This window comes from Rhea pennata, chromosome 20, assembly GCF_028389875.1.
Source record: "Rhea pennata isolate bPtePen1 chromosome 20, bPtePen1.pri, whole genome shotgun sequence".
In the NCBI taxonomy this organism is placed as follows: domain Eukaryota; kingdom Metazoa; phylum Chordata; class Aves; order Rheiformes; family Rheidae; genus Rhea; species Rhea pennata.
Window position 1 is genome coordinate 3,556,826 of NC_084682.1, and position 16,210 is coordinate 3,573,035.

Consider the following 16,210-nt stretch of genomic DNA (forward strand, 5'->3'; position numbering starts at 1 on the left):
TTCCTATATCATCTTGACTTTAAACAAAGTCACTTTTTTCCTTAAATAGGTAAATAAATATGCTGTTCATACAGGCCATGCAAAGGTTAAGATGTAAAACATCAAGCACTTTTTTTTAATCTGTAGAGTTCCTTCCCTTGAAGGCCTTACCATCTTAGTATTTTTTTCCTTAGTCTAAATTAAAAAAAAAAAAAAAAGGGGGGGGGGGGAGAAGAAGCACATACAACCAAGTCATACAATCTTTAAACTACAGAGCTTCTCCTTCCAAATAAAGGTTATTTAAGCAGACTGCCACCCAGTGCTCACTTCAGAGAAGTCCAGGGAAGCCTCAAACAACAGTCACAGTCTGTTTCATCAGCTTGACACTACTATATCATTATTAATATACAGTATTTAGGAATAAAAAGCTAATACAAAATTTGGTAAAGTTATAACTTCATAGACTCCATTTAAAAGCATCTTTTTATCTTAAATGCTAAGGTCAAGGTAACACTGAGTCTTCTCTGAGATGCCGAAAACATTGATCTATCTAGAGCATGAGCTTTTAAACTTAACTCTGCCAACTAATACTCAAAACCTAGCTGTCTTTTACTAGTAGTCTTCTTGATGCTCACCAATGACTCTGAATTGCAGCTAATCGCTATCCAAGTTTCATATTTCACTGTTAACCCTACTAGAGTTGCTACATGAAAAGACTATTATTGAGAAGAGAGGTAGATATCCAAATATACGTGAGCAAGGGCGTTCTGTGAGGCAACATAGCACTAGTCAAGCCCTAGAAAGAAAAAAAGCAAGGATCTCTGGCAGATCCAGCATACAGTGAAGGCCACATTAAAGCATTATTTTATATTAAATATAAAAATATATAAATATTTAATGGCACACATGCCACTGAACTACCACCACCAGCCTTAAAGGGAAGAGAAGCCAACTAAATCAAATGCCTTGTTTAATTCTACCACAGTAGCTTTAACAATAGTCACTCTTTGTACCACCTACACTTCCCAAGTGCATTCACTCCACAGAACCTCCATAGATGCAGTTATCAAAAGCTGCATTAAAGTAACAACTACAGTAAAATGCTGTAGACAATTACTGTGGTCCCACATTGCACTTACAATCTATATTAGATGATAGGCAAGGCCTACATTCTGCTTTGTGGATGGTACCAGTGAAGAAATGCAAGAGAAATAGTTTTTTTTTTTTTTTGGGGGGGGGGGGGGGGAGAAGAAGAGAAACCGAACTCTTAAAAAAATCACAGAGTAAGTAGAAAATAAAATCTAGTTATTTTCAATATTTACCATTTCTTTTTGACCAGTGGTGCAAGCAAGTAGTTTTCACAAGTGCTTCATCAACTTTCCCTCCTGACATATTGTCCATGAACTGGCGCCCATGTTCCAATGCTAAGTAGCAGTCATTGCAACAATCCCTTTCTTCTACACGTACCAGGTTGCTAACTGCACCAACTTTGGGTATAGGATCTTGATCTGCTGCTCCAAATGGTGAGAACAAGTTGGTGCACTGATCCTGCAGCAACAGTATTAACTCATCAGGCAGTTTCTCAGGCTCTTTCAGTCCTCCACTGCCATGTTCAATAGAAGTTGCTCTGAGAGCTTCAAAGCGTTTTTCTGCTTCTTTACCACACTCTGTATTACGTCCTAGAATATCCAATTCATCTTCAAGAAACAGTCCAGAACTGTTGCCAAATTTTCTATTCATAACAGCACTGAAACCACAGGTACACCTGTACTGGGCCTCTTGTGTTGGATCAGGAATGTAAACTCCAACATCAGCACCTTTGATGTTCATATTGCAAACACATATGCAGCAGCTGTCAAAGTTGCAGTCTTTGAAGAGATTCATTACAGACTCTGAGAGGATGAGATTCACGTAAAGACTGTGCGCCTCTGGAATGGAAGGCACAGTTGCGGGTTCAACAGAATTCAGCGGCCTACATGTTGATGGTGTGGAAGCTGGTGAATATAAGTCAGAGTTCTCATATTTGACTGAACCCTGTGCACTTGCGGGTCCACCAGCTCCACGAGGTGTCCGAGGAGTCCTTGGTGTCCTAGGAGTTGGAAAACGAGGGGTGGAAGGAGAAGGGAGAATTCCAGCTCCACTGTTACTGGGAGGTGCACTACTTGGTGGCATCCCAAATGGGGTATGAGTTTGTGGTGTGTAGGCAGGGCCATACTCTTGATCCATAGTGCTTCCATCACTAATGGCAGCCATAAGAAGGAGGAAATATTTTAAATAAATGGAATATTGGTTTTGAAGTTTAAGTCTCAAATTTCTATACAAAGACCTTCCTAATCAATATTTGCTCTTTTCAACTAACCTTCCATAATCTACAGTATGAAGATTTTCACCCCCTACAGAACTTCAAGAGCATTTGTTCTAAATGACTTTGCAGGACTCCCATTGATAGCAGTGTTAAAGAATCCTGCCCCTTCTCTTCTCTTCTTTGTCCTTTCCTTTCCACAAAGCTTCTAGGAAATAAGTGTTGTCAGTATAAATTATAAATTCTATGGATGTCTGGAGTCTGAAGGGCACCTTTTCCTTTACGTGTTTTATTTACATACTATGTTGACCCACAACACTTAGAAAATATACTACGTTTATCAACAGCAGACTCCACTGGATCCAACAAGGAAAGTATCACCTGGAAACATTAAATATTTTCTTCCCTAAGCAGCTGAGTATCTCCAAAGACCTATAAAGACTAACGAGATCTGAAAACATTTTGCTTATGTTTGACCCAAATAGAAGCAACCTCAGTATTTAAACTGAGATTTAAAATTCGTAGTTTTACAAATAAATATACAGTCTCCCTGTTGCCTAATCCATCTGTAGAAGCTACTAATACAGAAGTGAAGCACAAATAAACATTTTTTTCAATAAGAACTGCCAGCAAAATCATCACTACCAAATGCACATTACAGAAATGCTTACTGCAATACTACTGTTACTAAGCAATGTCACACTTGGTACAGCTTCCAATCACAGGCAGAGATTCCTAGTGCCAATATAGCAGAGATTACTACTATTTAAAAAGATAATTTAAGAAACAGAAACATTACCTACTAAGCCCTTACAGTACCTACAATATCATGGCAAAAACAACGTCTCAATTTTATGTTTAACTTGATTGTTAACATCTTCATTACTTATTAAAATTGGACTTGCACCATTAAGCTTCCCCAAGAAACCTTTAAATGAGACAACAAATAAAATGTACGCACAGTTAAGAAGCTATCTGAGAAGACAGTCTCTTTACTCTAAGTTTTAATACTAATTTTTTAAAAGGCTCTTGTCAGTTGTGTAAACAGTGTTTTTACAAGAAATTCTCATTATAGGTTTACAAAAAATTAAGTAAGAGCACTTCCTATAACATGGGAAACTGACAGCCACATAAAACAAACATCTGCAGCACAGGTCATACCCATCTTTGATGAACGGCATGGCAGGCCCTGGAGGAAGTAAATCCAACTTTCCCACAGTCCAACTCTGGCGATAAATACATTCCTCTGGCAGTTTGATGGGAGGGAGACACTGGCTAGGAAGAGTCTTTAGTGGTGCAAACATGGAACATCCCACTAAAGCTTGACAATTCTCAGGTTTATAAACATAAGAATAATCCTAGAAGTTAGACAAGGTAAAGTATAAGCATACAAATTAGTAACTTAAATAATTTCAACACAAATGCTTCTAAAAATTTAACAGAATAAAATTTTGCCTCTAATTCAAGTAGTAGTGCTTCTATATTCAACCAATATACAGTTACAAGAGTGAAAGTTAAGATTTGCACACACAAACAGCATTCGCACCTATGGTTCTCCAACAAATGGTATGCCAACATAAAACAAACCATGAACTAAAATTACTGAGATGCATTCCTTGGTTCACTAATAGCTTACACCACTACCCTTTCTTGAAGCAGTGAAACGGTGTGTTTTACTTATTAGATGTGCATTACCTGCCTTAGTATAATGCAGGACACAAGTAAAAACTTGCACTGAATTTGCCACAGATTCTATTCAGAATTTTAGGTAATAAACACTTTTAATGCTTAGTGTTCAATTTATCAGGCCTATCAGCACTACATACCTTTATTTCAGCAGGTTTAGGGCTGCAGAAACCCTCATCTACTTCAATTCTGAACTGAGCTCCCACACTAGAGCTATTCCCTTCAAGTACTGTTCCAAGTGTAGTGTCCATACTGCCATATTCCTTACTATTCATGTTCATTGGAGAAAATCCCATAATATGTTGTTCCAATGAAGGTGGAGTTGGATACATTTTATGGAGATCTGCAGTGCCTAGTTTCAGATTAAAAATAGGTTTTAGAGCATGACAACTATTTGAAGCATTTCCTTTTATCTTAAAATTTCATTAAAGCAAAAGAATATGTTTCCAAATTCCTATAACGTATTAACAATCAAGTGTTTAAAGTTAGTCTTCTGTTTAGAGATGACAAATAAAGCTTACTTATGCATGACAGTGGGTCTAAATTTCCTGCTTTTGCCTCTTTGCAGTTGGATTTGTCATCAGAACCATTCACTGTTCTTTTAGATCCAGGCTAGGAAGGAAAAGAAGTACGATAACAAAATCATTCCAGATAAACACATCCAATGAAGTATCTCCATCTTAAAAATGGAGCCATTCAAGCCATTCCTCTCACCCACTCTGAACCTGAAAATCTGTTTGAATTCTAGGAGGAGGAGAAGAGGAGAAAAGAACAAAAAGTAAAGTCATATCTAGTATTTCAAAGGGGTTAGTCTGACTCCACAGCAAGAGACAAGCACTAAGGCTAAAAAAGTGTTTTCTTAGAAGCACAAAAAACTAATCAGGATTTTCCTAGTTGTGGTATTTAAAATGTAAAAATAAGGACTATGCAAGAAACCTATTTCAGAACTGCTACTTTCAGCCACTCACCTAGGTTGCCACAGGTTATGGATAAAAAGTCAATTTCTGTTTCCACTGTAAGTCTTGTATTTTCGTGAGCCCCTCCCTCCCAAACTTATCCATATTCTCAAGACATCATTCTTCTCCATATAGAAGTGTTTCACACTTATTTACAGAAGGAGTACTGGGATTGCAAGGCTGGGAGAAAAGAATGATGCTTTAAAACACTTTTTCAGGTCATGTTCATACAAATACAAGATCTGTATAACTGACAGATACTTTTAAAGCCAAATTAATGATAATTTTCAAATCAATATTGTGGCTGTAGTTGTGTATAAAACACAAGTACAGTTTATTCCTATCATTCCTTCCTTCTCAGAAAGCTATATAACTACAAGGAACATAAATATGCATAACTGCATCCACATTAGAAGCATTATACTGCTATACCTATTTTACTGAGTGAAAGTGGTACAACAGTTATCTATGAACAAAGCTTTAGCATCCAGTCTTAAAAGCCTCACCTCCCCAGTACAGGCATGTGAGCTAAGGGAATTTCATTTACTGTGAGTATACAAAGCAAAAGTTTCATATACTATTTAAAAAAAAAAAAGTAATTTAGAAGCTACACGCTAGAAATTGGGCTTGCCTTTGTCCTCACTTAATACTAGTAAGAGAATGTTTTGCCATCAAATTATGATCCTATTGAAATGAAAAAACAGTTACAAAATAAAGTTTCTGCCTGTTAGCAGATCTATTTCTAAAAAGCAAGCAAATCTGTCTGCCTGCAATCTATCAGGTTTAGAGAGAGAGGAAAAAAAAAAAAAAGTCAGACACACAGTCCTAAAGTCACACCAACACCAACATCACTGATGATAGTGCATGAACAGAAAGAAAAGAAAGGGCAACACAAAATTCGGGGGGGGCGGGGGGGGGAGGAACTGTTGAAACTAAAAGAACAAGAGATATTTTACAATGTTTAGACAGTACTAAAGTCTATTTAAAATAAGAGTCTTCATGTTCAAAGAGCAAATATACTTGCTTTATATAATGATGACCTTTGACGGCCATTAAGAGCCTTCAGCCCTTACTCAGCTACAGTTCCCATTAAAGTTGATGAGTATTTTGCCTGGGTAAGGGGATTTAGGATTAAGCACGGAACAAAGTACAGTTCAGAAAAGACAACTGATTACCAACAGTATCGAAATAGAAACTAAAAAGATAACGGATTCTGAACCATCAGAGACTGCAAGAGAAGTTACTACAAGATAATAGCTAGTACAATGAAGCAGCTTATGGCAGAATGTCCACTTAAACATCTCCTCTTTCACAGGTTTGCTTTGTTCCAGTATTAGCTGCATTAACTAGTAAACAGAATATAAGACCATAGGAAAAAGAGTGCTAGTTTCTCAAATCTATACAATAATAACTAAAAGTATATTCAAGAAGCTTCTACTGCCTACATAGTAAAGAGGCAAGATCAAAAGCTTGTTTCTATAAAAATACATCATTACATTTGAGTCAGCCACAAGAGTATGCATGCTAAAGAGGAGCCTTGACACTTGTTTATATGCGTGTTTTGCAAGTTTTAAAGTTCTCTTCCTACCAGCACAAAAAAACCAAACATAAAGGTTCCTTGCAGTTTTTTGTCTGGCAGCTGCCATTATTTTTGCAGATCACTTACTGCTAGTTCATCTTCATCAGAATTGAAGAGATTGTCAAGGTCAGTGTAAGAGACCACCAAGTCTGTTTCATGGAACAGGCTAGTTGATGCAGTGCGAGCATGAGCAGCAATACGTTGGGCATCTATAAAGACAAACAGATTAAAAAACCACTCCAGATTTATACTGAAAAAAGGTCATATTTCAAAAATTATTTCCATACCTAACAAGAAAAAAAAGAAAGAGAAAAAAGGAAGAAACTCCTCTGTTCTCAGTTCCCCTCATCTTATACACGGATTTTAAGTCAACATATTTATTTGTAATATTTAACAAAGAAAAGGTGTTTTCGAGTAGATTCTGAAGAGACAGGACAAAATAATCCATAAGTAAAAATTTTTACAACCTATTGAAGTCTATCACCTATTAAAGGGAGCATTAATATAACACATTTAAAAAAATAAAAAATAAAATCTCTTTACCTTGCTTGACAGAAGGACTAAATAGAGACATAGCATCCTCTCCTTCATGAGATAGGACTGTAACACTAGATGTCCCGTCCTCAACCTATATTAAAAAAAAAGGGGGGGGGGGAAGAGCAAAGTCTGTTTAAATGAACTGTTGAGAGAGGGGAATTTATCTGACTATGGGATTTTTTTACATTGGGATGTATCAGGTTCTCAGCAGCCTTCTAGCTCAGCAAGATGTAGCTTGAGGGTCAGGTTAGTTGTACCTGCCCAGGGAGAAGGAAGCCTGGAATACAACAGCCCAGCAACACATAGAGGAAGAACATAGGTGAAGTCTTGTTTCTTTGTGTTGGGTATAAGCAATGTAATTTAAAAATCAAGATGTAGATTCTTGCTACAGCACCTTATTGAAAAACCATTTAAAAATCAAATGCTACACATTAACTATACCAGTAACTATCAATAAAGGAGCGCATACATACTGAAGTCCTATTTCATAAACTGATTTCATATGCAAGCTCCTAATTCAGAGTGAGCGAGCAGTTTTAAGTAGCAGCCTTAGTTATTCCTTGCTAATGTACAAGAAAAAAAAGAAGAAAAAAGAAAAAACTCACTGTCCAGGCAACTAGCCAGAGTTCAGCCCCACTTATTCCTCTAAGCTTTCCACAAACGAACAAAGCACTTGCCTTGTTCTTACACTCTTCCCCAAGTATCTGCAATTGCCCATTTCTAGAGAAAGACTACCAAGCTAGATGGATTCTGGTTCTGATCCAGCAGTATTCTTCCAGTCTAAGCCACAGACTCTGGTGCAATAGCATCACCAGTGTGCTGAAAAAATTTAGATGGTATCGTTAAGTACATGCTATGTACCTTCATCGATCGATTCCGTTTAAACATAAAACTTTTTATTTTTTAAATTTACTTCTATATATACACAGCCAGAATTCAATTACATTTGGTGACTAAAGTAGTTTGTTTTAATCCCATCATTAATTTGTATTCTCGCTCCTTTACTCACCTTGTGTTTCTTTCCAGCTTCCCTCTCAATGTTCTGTCTATCTTTTTTACTGTCAGGAAATAAGAATTCCACATCACCATCAACAAATGCATAAGGATCGATTTCAGGTTCCTGGTCAGCTTCTGATACTACTGCCGTAAGGTATTGGTTTTTACTCTGATACTGTTGCACCAGTTCATCTGAAACCTTTAAAGGTTTCCTACATTGCACCATTAATCTGTATAGAAGCAAAAAAAGAATTGGTTATTCATGAAAATATTTTTGCTATCCGTGACGCATTACTACATTACCCCCCCTCCTGCCCTGCCCCCTAGAGCAGTCCTCTGAAACACCATCACACAATTTTTTTAATTAAATAAATAAATAAATAAATAAATAAATAAATAAATAAATAAATAAATAGAACACACACTATCTTCCCTTCTCTTTCTGCTCCATCCTAACTTCTGAACATTTTTGGGAACAATATGAAATCATTAGTCATATAGTATAGCCTCCTTACGTACATGTCAGACTTAGCACTGTGATTCATTCTTTCATTCTTCTCATCTCTCCTCAAGCAATGTCAACTCAGATAAAGATTAGTAATTCATCTCAGGTCATAGCTGTCATTTACTAGGAAGTAAAAGTGCATTAAACTATCCCCTACAAAATCTTCATCATTAAAAAAAAAAAAAAAAAAAAAAAAAAAAGACTTACTAATCCCCATCCACACCCAAACAAGTTATCAGAAATTAATGATTAAAGCTGAATTTTCCATTTTCCATTTTTAAGAGTCTAATTCCTGATCATTTAATTCAGTTTAATCTAGAAAGTCAGTATGTCTTACAATACCCAGGTGAGTCTAACACAAGGGCACTTTTAACCAGCAGATGCAGCCACCCTGATATTCTGTTGTACATGTGAAGTCTGGCTATCCAAAAAGCTCAAGTAATAACTATTCCTAAAGCACACAAATGCCACTACATTAGTCATTTACAGTACTTAACCCAAATATAAATTAAGCTGACAAGACAAACACCTGAATTACTAATCAGAATAAACATACACACATTTGCCATTGTCAGTACTCTTAACATTCAGAGCCAAAAATGGAACAGATGAGCGCACAGACCTTAAGGTTTGCCAGGACTATTGGTTTCACAGATGTAACTTTCACATTGCACCAAAGAGATATCGGCAAGCCAGAAGTTATCACAAGCTGTGTTATGAGCATTACCTAGCCACATGCCCCTCTGGCTTCTGCCCTCCCCCCAATTTATTTATGCATGCCAGTACACAAGAGGGGCCAAGCAAGGAAAGCCTGAAAAACAGGAGAAATCTTTCAGTAGCGTCAGACCTATGTAGCTGCACAATTTATGTTCAGAAATTGCCTTTCTCCCAAACAGTAACAAAATGACCAGTGAGAGAGACTCCTGGAAAAGTTTCAAATGCCAAATGCAAAAGCATACATTGCAAGGATGCAGATTACTGAGAGATACTTCCTTACAGGATTACTTCATACTTCAAGTCCAAGTGATACATAGGCTTCAACACATCTCTTTCCTTTTTCAAACGCCTATTCCAAAGAAAACACTATCCCATAAGAAGCCAAGATCTCCAGCAATCAGTACGGGCTGGGTTTAACAGCCTAGCTCTAGGCACTATCTGGAGTCTAGAATAAGACAAGTTTAAGGTTCTTCTCTGAGAGACCAGAAAGAAAGAAAAAGTGTGATAAAGGATACTAAGTAGTCATGGACTTGAAACTCTGCACACAAAGAAACACAGGGATTCCTTAGAGTTCCTCTGTGTCTTGTACGCCCCTGTCAATATTAAGTGGAAGGAGTAGAAAGGACAAATCTCAGATGTTAAAAATCTCCCTAGAAATAAGTTTTCCAAAGAAACACCCTAATTTCAACATTTTTATTAAATTCAAAACAGATTGCCACATAGCATCTCACATCTAACAAGAAGGTCAAACCTGTCCATACTGGTCCCAGCAACAGTCTCACTACAATATTTACTAGGCATTAACATCCTGACAAACTGTGCAATGTATGTAGATTTTTGGTCAAGAGCTGCCGGCATTTATAACTGAAGTAGCACTTGATAAGAGTTCAAGATTTCCTCTTTTCTACATCTCAAAAATTAACAGAAAGGGTGGGGGAAAATATTCTAGGAACAAAGAATTAAACACCAGGAAAAAAAACAGCAAAAGAAATCAGCTGTTTCCAGTATTTTTAAGCACTGAAGAGGAAAAAAGTTAATAGCAAGATATTCTGAAAAAATACATTTGGTAAATTGTTGAATTAAGTCGCAGACCACACGAGGAAAGACAATTTCTTCAACAGCTAAAAGAAAGTTTTGAATCAGATCTTCCTCTGTCTAGTAGGCTGAAATCAATTTTTAAAAATAAGTGCCAAAATTCTATAAATGCACATCTTGAGAGCATTATCAGATATGCATTAGCTAATGTAAACTCTTAAACAATAGTCAATACAAAAAGATAGGGCTGACAAAACACTCATCAAAACAGAGCAACAGCTACAACATATTCATTCCTGCCCACAGCTTTCCTAAGCAGCAAGATTCGGCATGAGTGCCGTCCACGGCTTTCCCCGGCAGCAGGGAAGCAGACAACCAGCATTTCAGTCTTGCGGGTAGCCACTTCAGCTCCGCCATCACAAACTAAACACACTGCTTCTTCTGAAAAAAGCTAATAATTTGACATCATTCACACCAAGAGTCTCCTTTCATCTGAACAGAAGAAAAAGAGGGAAAAAATTCTAGGCCAAAAACAGTCTTCAGGCAACTGAGTTGACAGAGGCACCTCTGGGTGCATTCACAATAATGTGTTTGTACCTGGATCACAACTCTAAGCCAGCTTGTCACCTCTGCATCCAAGTCCTAATCGTGTAAAATTTACGTTGCTATTAACAGTCCTGTTAGCACCTGTTGCTTCCTATTACCATCCATTTCCTGCAGCATTCCTCCCTCAAGCTAGAAGTCCTCACAATGAAGTGTTGTAAGAGATGGGTGATGAGCAGGAAACCTTAGGTAGTACAATTGCAAGGGAAACGCAACTCATAGGGCCAAGTGGTTTTGTTTAGGGGTGTTTTGTTTTGTTTAAGCTGGGACAGAAAAGCCATTTTGACCCCCTCTGCAGTTAAACGCGATTCACACAGCTACCCTTGCTTTGACTCAAATTTAACACTAAAAACACTAGTATCATTCTTTTGGTCTGTTGCCTCTAAACTCCATAATTTATCACAACTTAGGCAGTATCAAAACAGTGACCAATTCCTTTATCCCGAGTGAAAAAAGTCATCAGCAGAGTGGAACGTTTTAAAATTTAGTGTTAGATACCATTTTCACTTTCAGAAATAAATCCAATTTATTAAACAAAAACTTTTTTAAACAGTATCATTATAAACCTACATGTTTTTACTTCAAACAATCATACTAGCTTAAGTAAAAATAGCACATAAAAGAAACAATTCAAAAGATCTCAAATGCATTTCCTATAGCTTAAAGGCTGAGCATCTACAGTCTTGACTCTCTCAATGTTTCTTCAAAGTAGACAAGCTTTGTGTAATGAATGAGGGTTTCTTGTAGAATCTGATGTCCAAGAGCACTAAAAGCAGACACACCAGTCACCTTCTTTGAAAGATAACCTCAAATCCTCAAGTCTGTTCAACAACAGGACCAAATCACAGAGAGAATGAACCATCTGCAAGAATGCCAATTTGTGTGTTCCTTATTGCCAGCAGATACTTCTGACACTAAGTAGCAGCTGTGGCCTATGTTAAAGTTAATGTCTTCAAGGAAACAAGATTAGCTTCTTTACTGTTCCCAACAGTCATTTAACATACCAGTTTTCAAAAAATCTAAGAGCTCTTCTGAATAAAGAGGAGTAGAACTGAGGTAAAAGAACTTTAACAGGATGTATCTGCAGTTCAGCCCATCCATGCTTTTTTATTGCTGAAGTATTAAAATGAGAAAGTTCTCTCCCCTCTTTCTTATTTCTTTTTTTTGAGGGAGGGAGGAAGGTGGCAGGGTGAGGGCACGACACTACCTTACAGTCCCAAATATGCACAGTTTGGCTACAGATTAATTTTACAGTAGAATAAAATGCATTCATCCTCATTCGGATGAGGAAAAAATTTAAAGTCATTTACTACACATCACTACACATTTGACTCGCGCTTCACAAGTATTACCTCCTCATACAAGGATGGCACAGAAAGTCAGGCTCACACCCAGCAATATGGCGTGAGCTGATGAGAACATCATTTTGCTTCAGTGAGAAGCCTACTCATAACAAGAAACTACTGCCTTCTGATGACAGACAAGTGTCTCTAACTTAAAAATCAAAGTTAACTGTTTTGGTATTTCTGTTCATTTCCTCACTTTCTCACATTACTACTGTAGAATTAAGTGCTACTTACTCTGTAACTGATGTTATGTTTTCCTGTCCAGTAGGTATTACTGGATCATCCCTCAACTTATCATTTGGAAGCTGAGGTGGTAAGAACTCTACATCCTTTTTCTTTGGGACTTTATAATATTTCCAAGTAGTATCAGCTTCATCTTCCTCCAAATTCACTGCAGTACCAACATACATTGTAGGTTCTATGACTTCAGGGAATTGAGCTGGGAAAGGCTGAGACAAGCCATCAAGTCTGTCTTCCATTGTTTTTGTAGGAACCAAGGGATCTGGTGTTGGCATCTGATAGAAATGTTGACTTTGAGGAGTAGAAGGAGCTTTAGACACCCCTTCATCAACTACATCACATGGGTGAGGACTAAGCGGTGGTGGCTGAGGCGAGTTTGCCATTTCAGCATTATGCATTTGAGGAGTCTTTGCTACATCATTAGTTCGGATATTTGAAAATCTCACTTGACTGTCTGATGCAGTCATCACAAGCCTCTGACTTGCTGAATCCGCCTCCATAGCAACATCATCGCTGATAGACACACGATGATGAAAAGGAGTCAAAGGGCGTTTTTGTGGTTTATCCCCTTTGTCTTGCTTCTCATTTGTCTTGTGCTTTGGAGCTCCTTGCTGTTGCTGGCCCACAGGTGGTGCCTGCCCCTGTTGACCTGAATTTCTTGGTTTGAGATTTTTGTGCCTGCAGAATGAAAAAAAGTGGGGAAAAGTACTTCACATTGATCTTTCAAATATGTCTCCCATAGTGTCTAGTGTCTTATCACTAGATAAGAACCAGCTTCTAAGCCATTAAACGGCTGATTACAGAAGTCTGGAACTGATGCCACACTGAAGCAGAACTGCCTCTTTCTGACCATAAGTTTATTTCAAAGGCTCAAGTAGCATTGCAAGATTTTAAAATAATTGAAAAAAAAGTCTCATGAGCCCAACATGCATGCAATCCTTGTAAAGGTAGGTTAAGAAATAGTGCCTTCAGTTAACAGAAATAATCACATCAAAATCACACAGAAGTTGCTGTGAACTTTTGCCAACACTGCTAAATCAGTAGCATAACATAAAAATTAGCTAAGATACTTCTTGCATTCAAGCGTCACTACCAGCTGAAAGTACTTTGCAAGTCTTTACTTAAGGTTAAGGAATGGAAGATTAACATCAAGAATCTAGAAGTCAAGCTGCAGTCCTATAAAAAGCTATTTATCCATTAATATAGCAAGCATGGAAAAAACCTCGATGTCTCAACTCCATTAACAGAGTTGATTTTAAGAGTATAAACGTATCCGAGTTTAAAAATGTCATCTGGCAGTTCAAGTAAGTATAAGTATTTCTCCAATCTGACTTTTCACAAACAGTACTTTCATGATGTGCGAGAGAACCAAGATGCCAACTTGCTAGATCATTTGCCAGAATAAAAGATATTAAATATTAAAACCTGGAATGAAACATCTATGATTAAGCTATTCAACTGCATGAGCATCTTTAATGTCTGGGTAATCTCTGTCATTCTGCAGTCAGGAAAGTTGAAAAGCAGGCATCTTATATTAAAAATGAGGATCAAGTAAGAACAAAAGATGAGAGCTATCAAGTCATTTCTCTTGAGGAAACCGCATATTTTAAATATTTACCTCACACAATTAATTGTCAGTTTTCTCTTAATAGTGCTATCATACATAACTTCTCCTTTAACAGAATATTTATTTCTCCTCCACCTTCTAGTACTTCTCAGGCTGGTAGTATCTATCAATATCTGAACTTAAAACAACCATTTCAAAGGAGAAAAATGCTTTTCTTTGAAAATGCTACAACCTCCAGACATCAACTTTTGAAGATTCCAATATTCAATCTGCAAGGTAATCAGCATAATGATTTAAATCACAGAAAGTGTTCAAGTGTTTGCAACACCTTAGTCACTTGAAGATTAATATTCTACAATAAGTACAAAAATTGAAACTTCACTAAAATTAACCCTGCTTCCATTTATTTTAAACACATGCCCCAGGAATTCAGTATTTTGCAAGTAGCAGATTTTTTTTCATTGTTGTCAAAATCCAATGCTACAACCACCTTACTTTTGACTAATGGCTTTTCTCCTTCAAGGCTAATGTCACAGCCTACTATAGGAGATTTAGTTCCTAATAAATATGCATTTCTTCTCCATTACAGCCTGAGAAGTTTGCCTATCTGATATTTTCTGTCCTTACACAAGTGGGAGGAATTCTAGACCAAGACCTGGACATCGTCACTGAACTGCCAGTAGGTCCACTCAGATGACTCACTCTAATAAAGACTCTGTATTACCTTAATGGGCAAACATTTCAAGACCCACAATGACATTTAGGACAGAGGGAAACAAATTTGGATACAACTCTCATGCAAACATCTATTCTTAATTATTTCCAAAGTAGTCATCAGGAGTCTTCTCCTGAGCACTTCAATCTCAAAGTACATTGCTGGACTGCAGGCATGCCAAGTACTGTACCTTGAACAATTGCAATTTGTCCGCTGTGTGGCTTCAACAAAATCCCAGGATGCTACCTTGTCAGCCGTCTCTTCATCACACAAGCCATTTGATGTAGCGGAGTATTTCCGCCTATAATTCAATATTGGAGAGTTATTTGGGAACAACATGTACTCTTTCCTTTCCTTATCCTCTATCAAACCTCAATAGCAGTTGTGTGATACAGGATTCAAAGACAGAAATAACAAATAATCCTTTACTAACACAGAGAAAGAAAGAAACCAGTAGTTAAAAGCAAATTAACTTTAAAATGTTTTAAAACTAAGGGTAAATCATATTCTACTAGCAGCCATAGTATCTTTGCCAGAATCCCTTTCAACAACAAATAAACATAAGATGATGTATTTTTCATACTTGTTCTGTGCTCTATTCATATTGCATTCTTGCCAAACTCTGTCCACCACTTGATTGGCTAGTTTTCTAGGTATTTTGCCACCATGATGGCTAGTACTGTCAGAGATAAATCCATCAGAAACGGAAGAAAACTTCACCCATTTCTGGGCGCATTGAGGATCAACTGAAAAACAGTACCAGAGAAAAGAAAAATAGTTTTAAGTAATGAGTTAATACACTCAGAATCTTTATTATTCCAAAGTAATTCAGCCAACACTGGAACATCCTGGGAAGAAAGCATCTTCTTAACTCTATATTAAGGAATAAGAACAGATACTGGTATAGTAGAAGATTATTAGGTATAGGAGAGGATTATTATAACATAATTAGTTTGCATAAAATTAAAAAAACACCTAGGATATATTTACATTAAAATAAGGTTAGCTATTCCTTACTTTTCCAGAAACTCTGCAGACCTGAAATAGAACATTGCTCATACACTAGGAAAACTTGAGCATAGCTACCTCTTAGTGAATTTAAGAGCATTCAGTAGTCCCCTGAAGCCTACTCCTTTCAGATGTTATGGAACATCAATTGCTGCCTTCAAAACAAACTGTTTTTGCCACCTGACTAGTGTTTTTCCGTATGCGACAGATACTGGAAAGCACAGATCTCTCAAACTCTCCTGACTTCAAGCACCACACACACACACACAAAAAAAAAAAAAAAAAAAAAAAAAAAAAAAAAAAGGAAAAAAGCTAAATATATGTTTCAGAATAGACCTCAAGTAATTAGTAGCAGGGGCAAAAGTTCCAAAACACTACAAACTTCCAAAGCAGTGGTCTGTATACAAAGAGGTGTTTTGCACAGCTGTACAGTTTGATC

At 37.1% G+C, this 16,210-nt stretch overlaps 1 protein-coding gene across 1 annotated transcript in view; it reads right to left on the reverse strand.

The window, feature by feature from the left end:
• MED13 (mediator complex subunit 13) overlaps positions 1 to 16,210 on the reverse strand; it is a 59,517-nt gene that overhangs the window by 13,195 nt on the left and 30,112 nt on the right. The window contains exons 7-16 of the mRNA XM_062592317.1: positions 15,347 to 15,509; positions 14,954 to 15,064; positions 12,476 to 13,159; positions 8,049 to 8,265; positions 7,046 to 7,130; positions 6,590 to 6,711; positions 4,489 to 4,579; positions 4,108 to 4,319; positions 3,443 to 3,639; positions 1,302 to 2,218 (exon numbers count right to left, since the gene is read on the reverse strand). Of these exons, the coding sequence (XP_062448301.1) occupies positions 1,302 to 2,218; positions 3,443 to 3,639; positions 4,108 to 4,319; positions 4,489 to 4,579; positions 6,590 to 6,711; positions 7,046 to 7,130; positions 8,049 to 8,265; positions 12,476 to 13,159; positions 14,954 to 15,064; positions 15,347 to 15,509 (2,799 nt within the window). The remainder of the gene's footprint in view (positions 1 to 1,301; positions 2,219 to 3,442; positions 3,640 to 4,107; positions 4,320 to 4,488; positions 4,580 to 6,589; positions 6,712 to 7,045; positions 7,131 to 8,048; positions 8,266 to 12,475; positions 13,160 to 14,953; positions 15,065 to 15,346; positions 15,510 to 16,210) is intronic.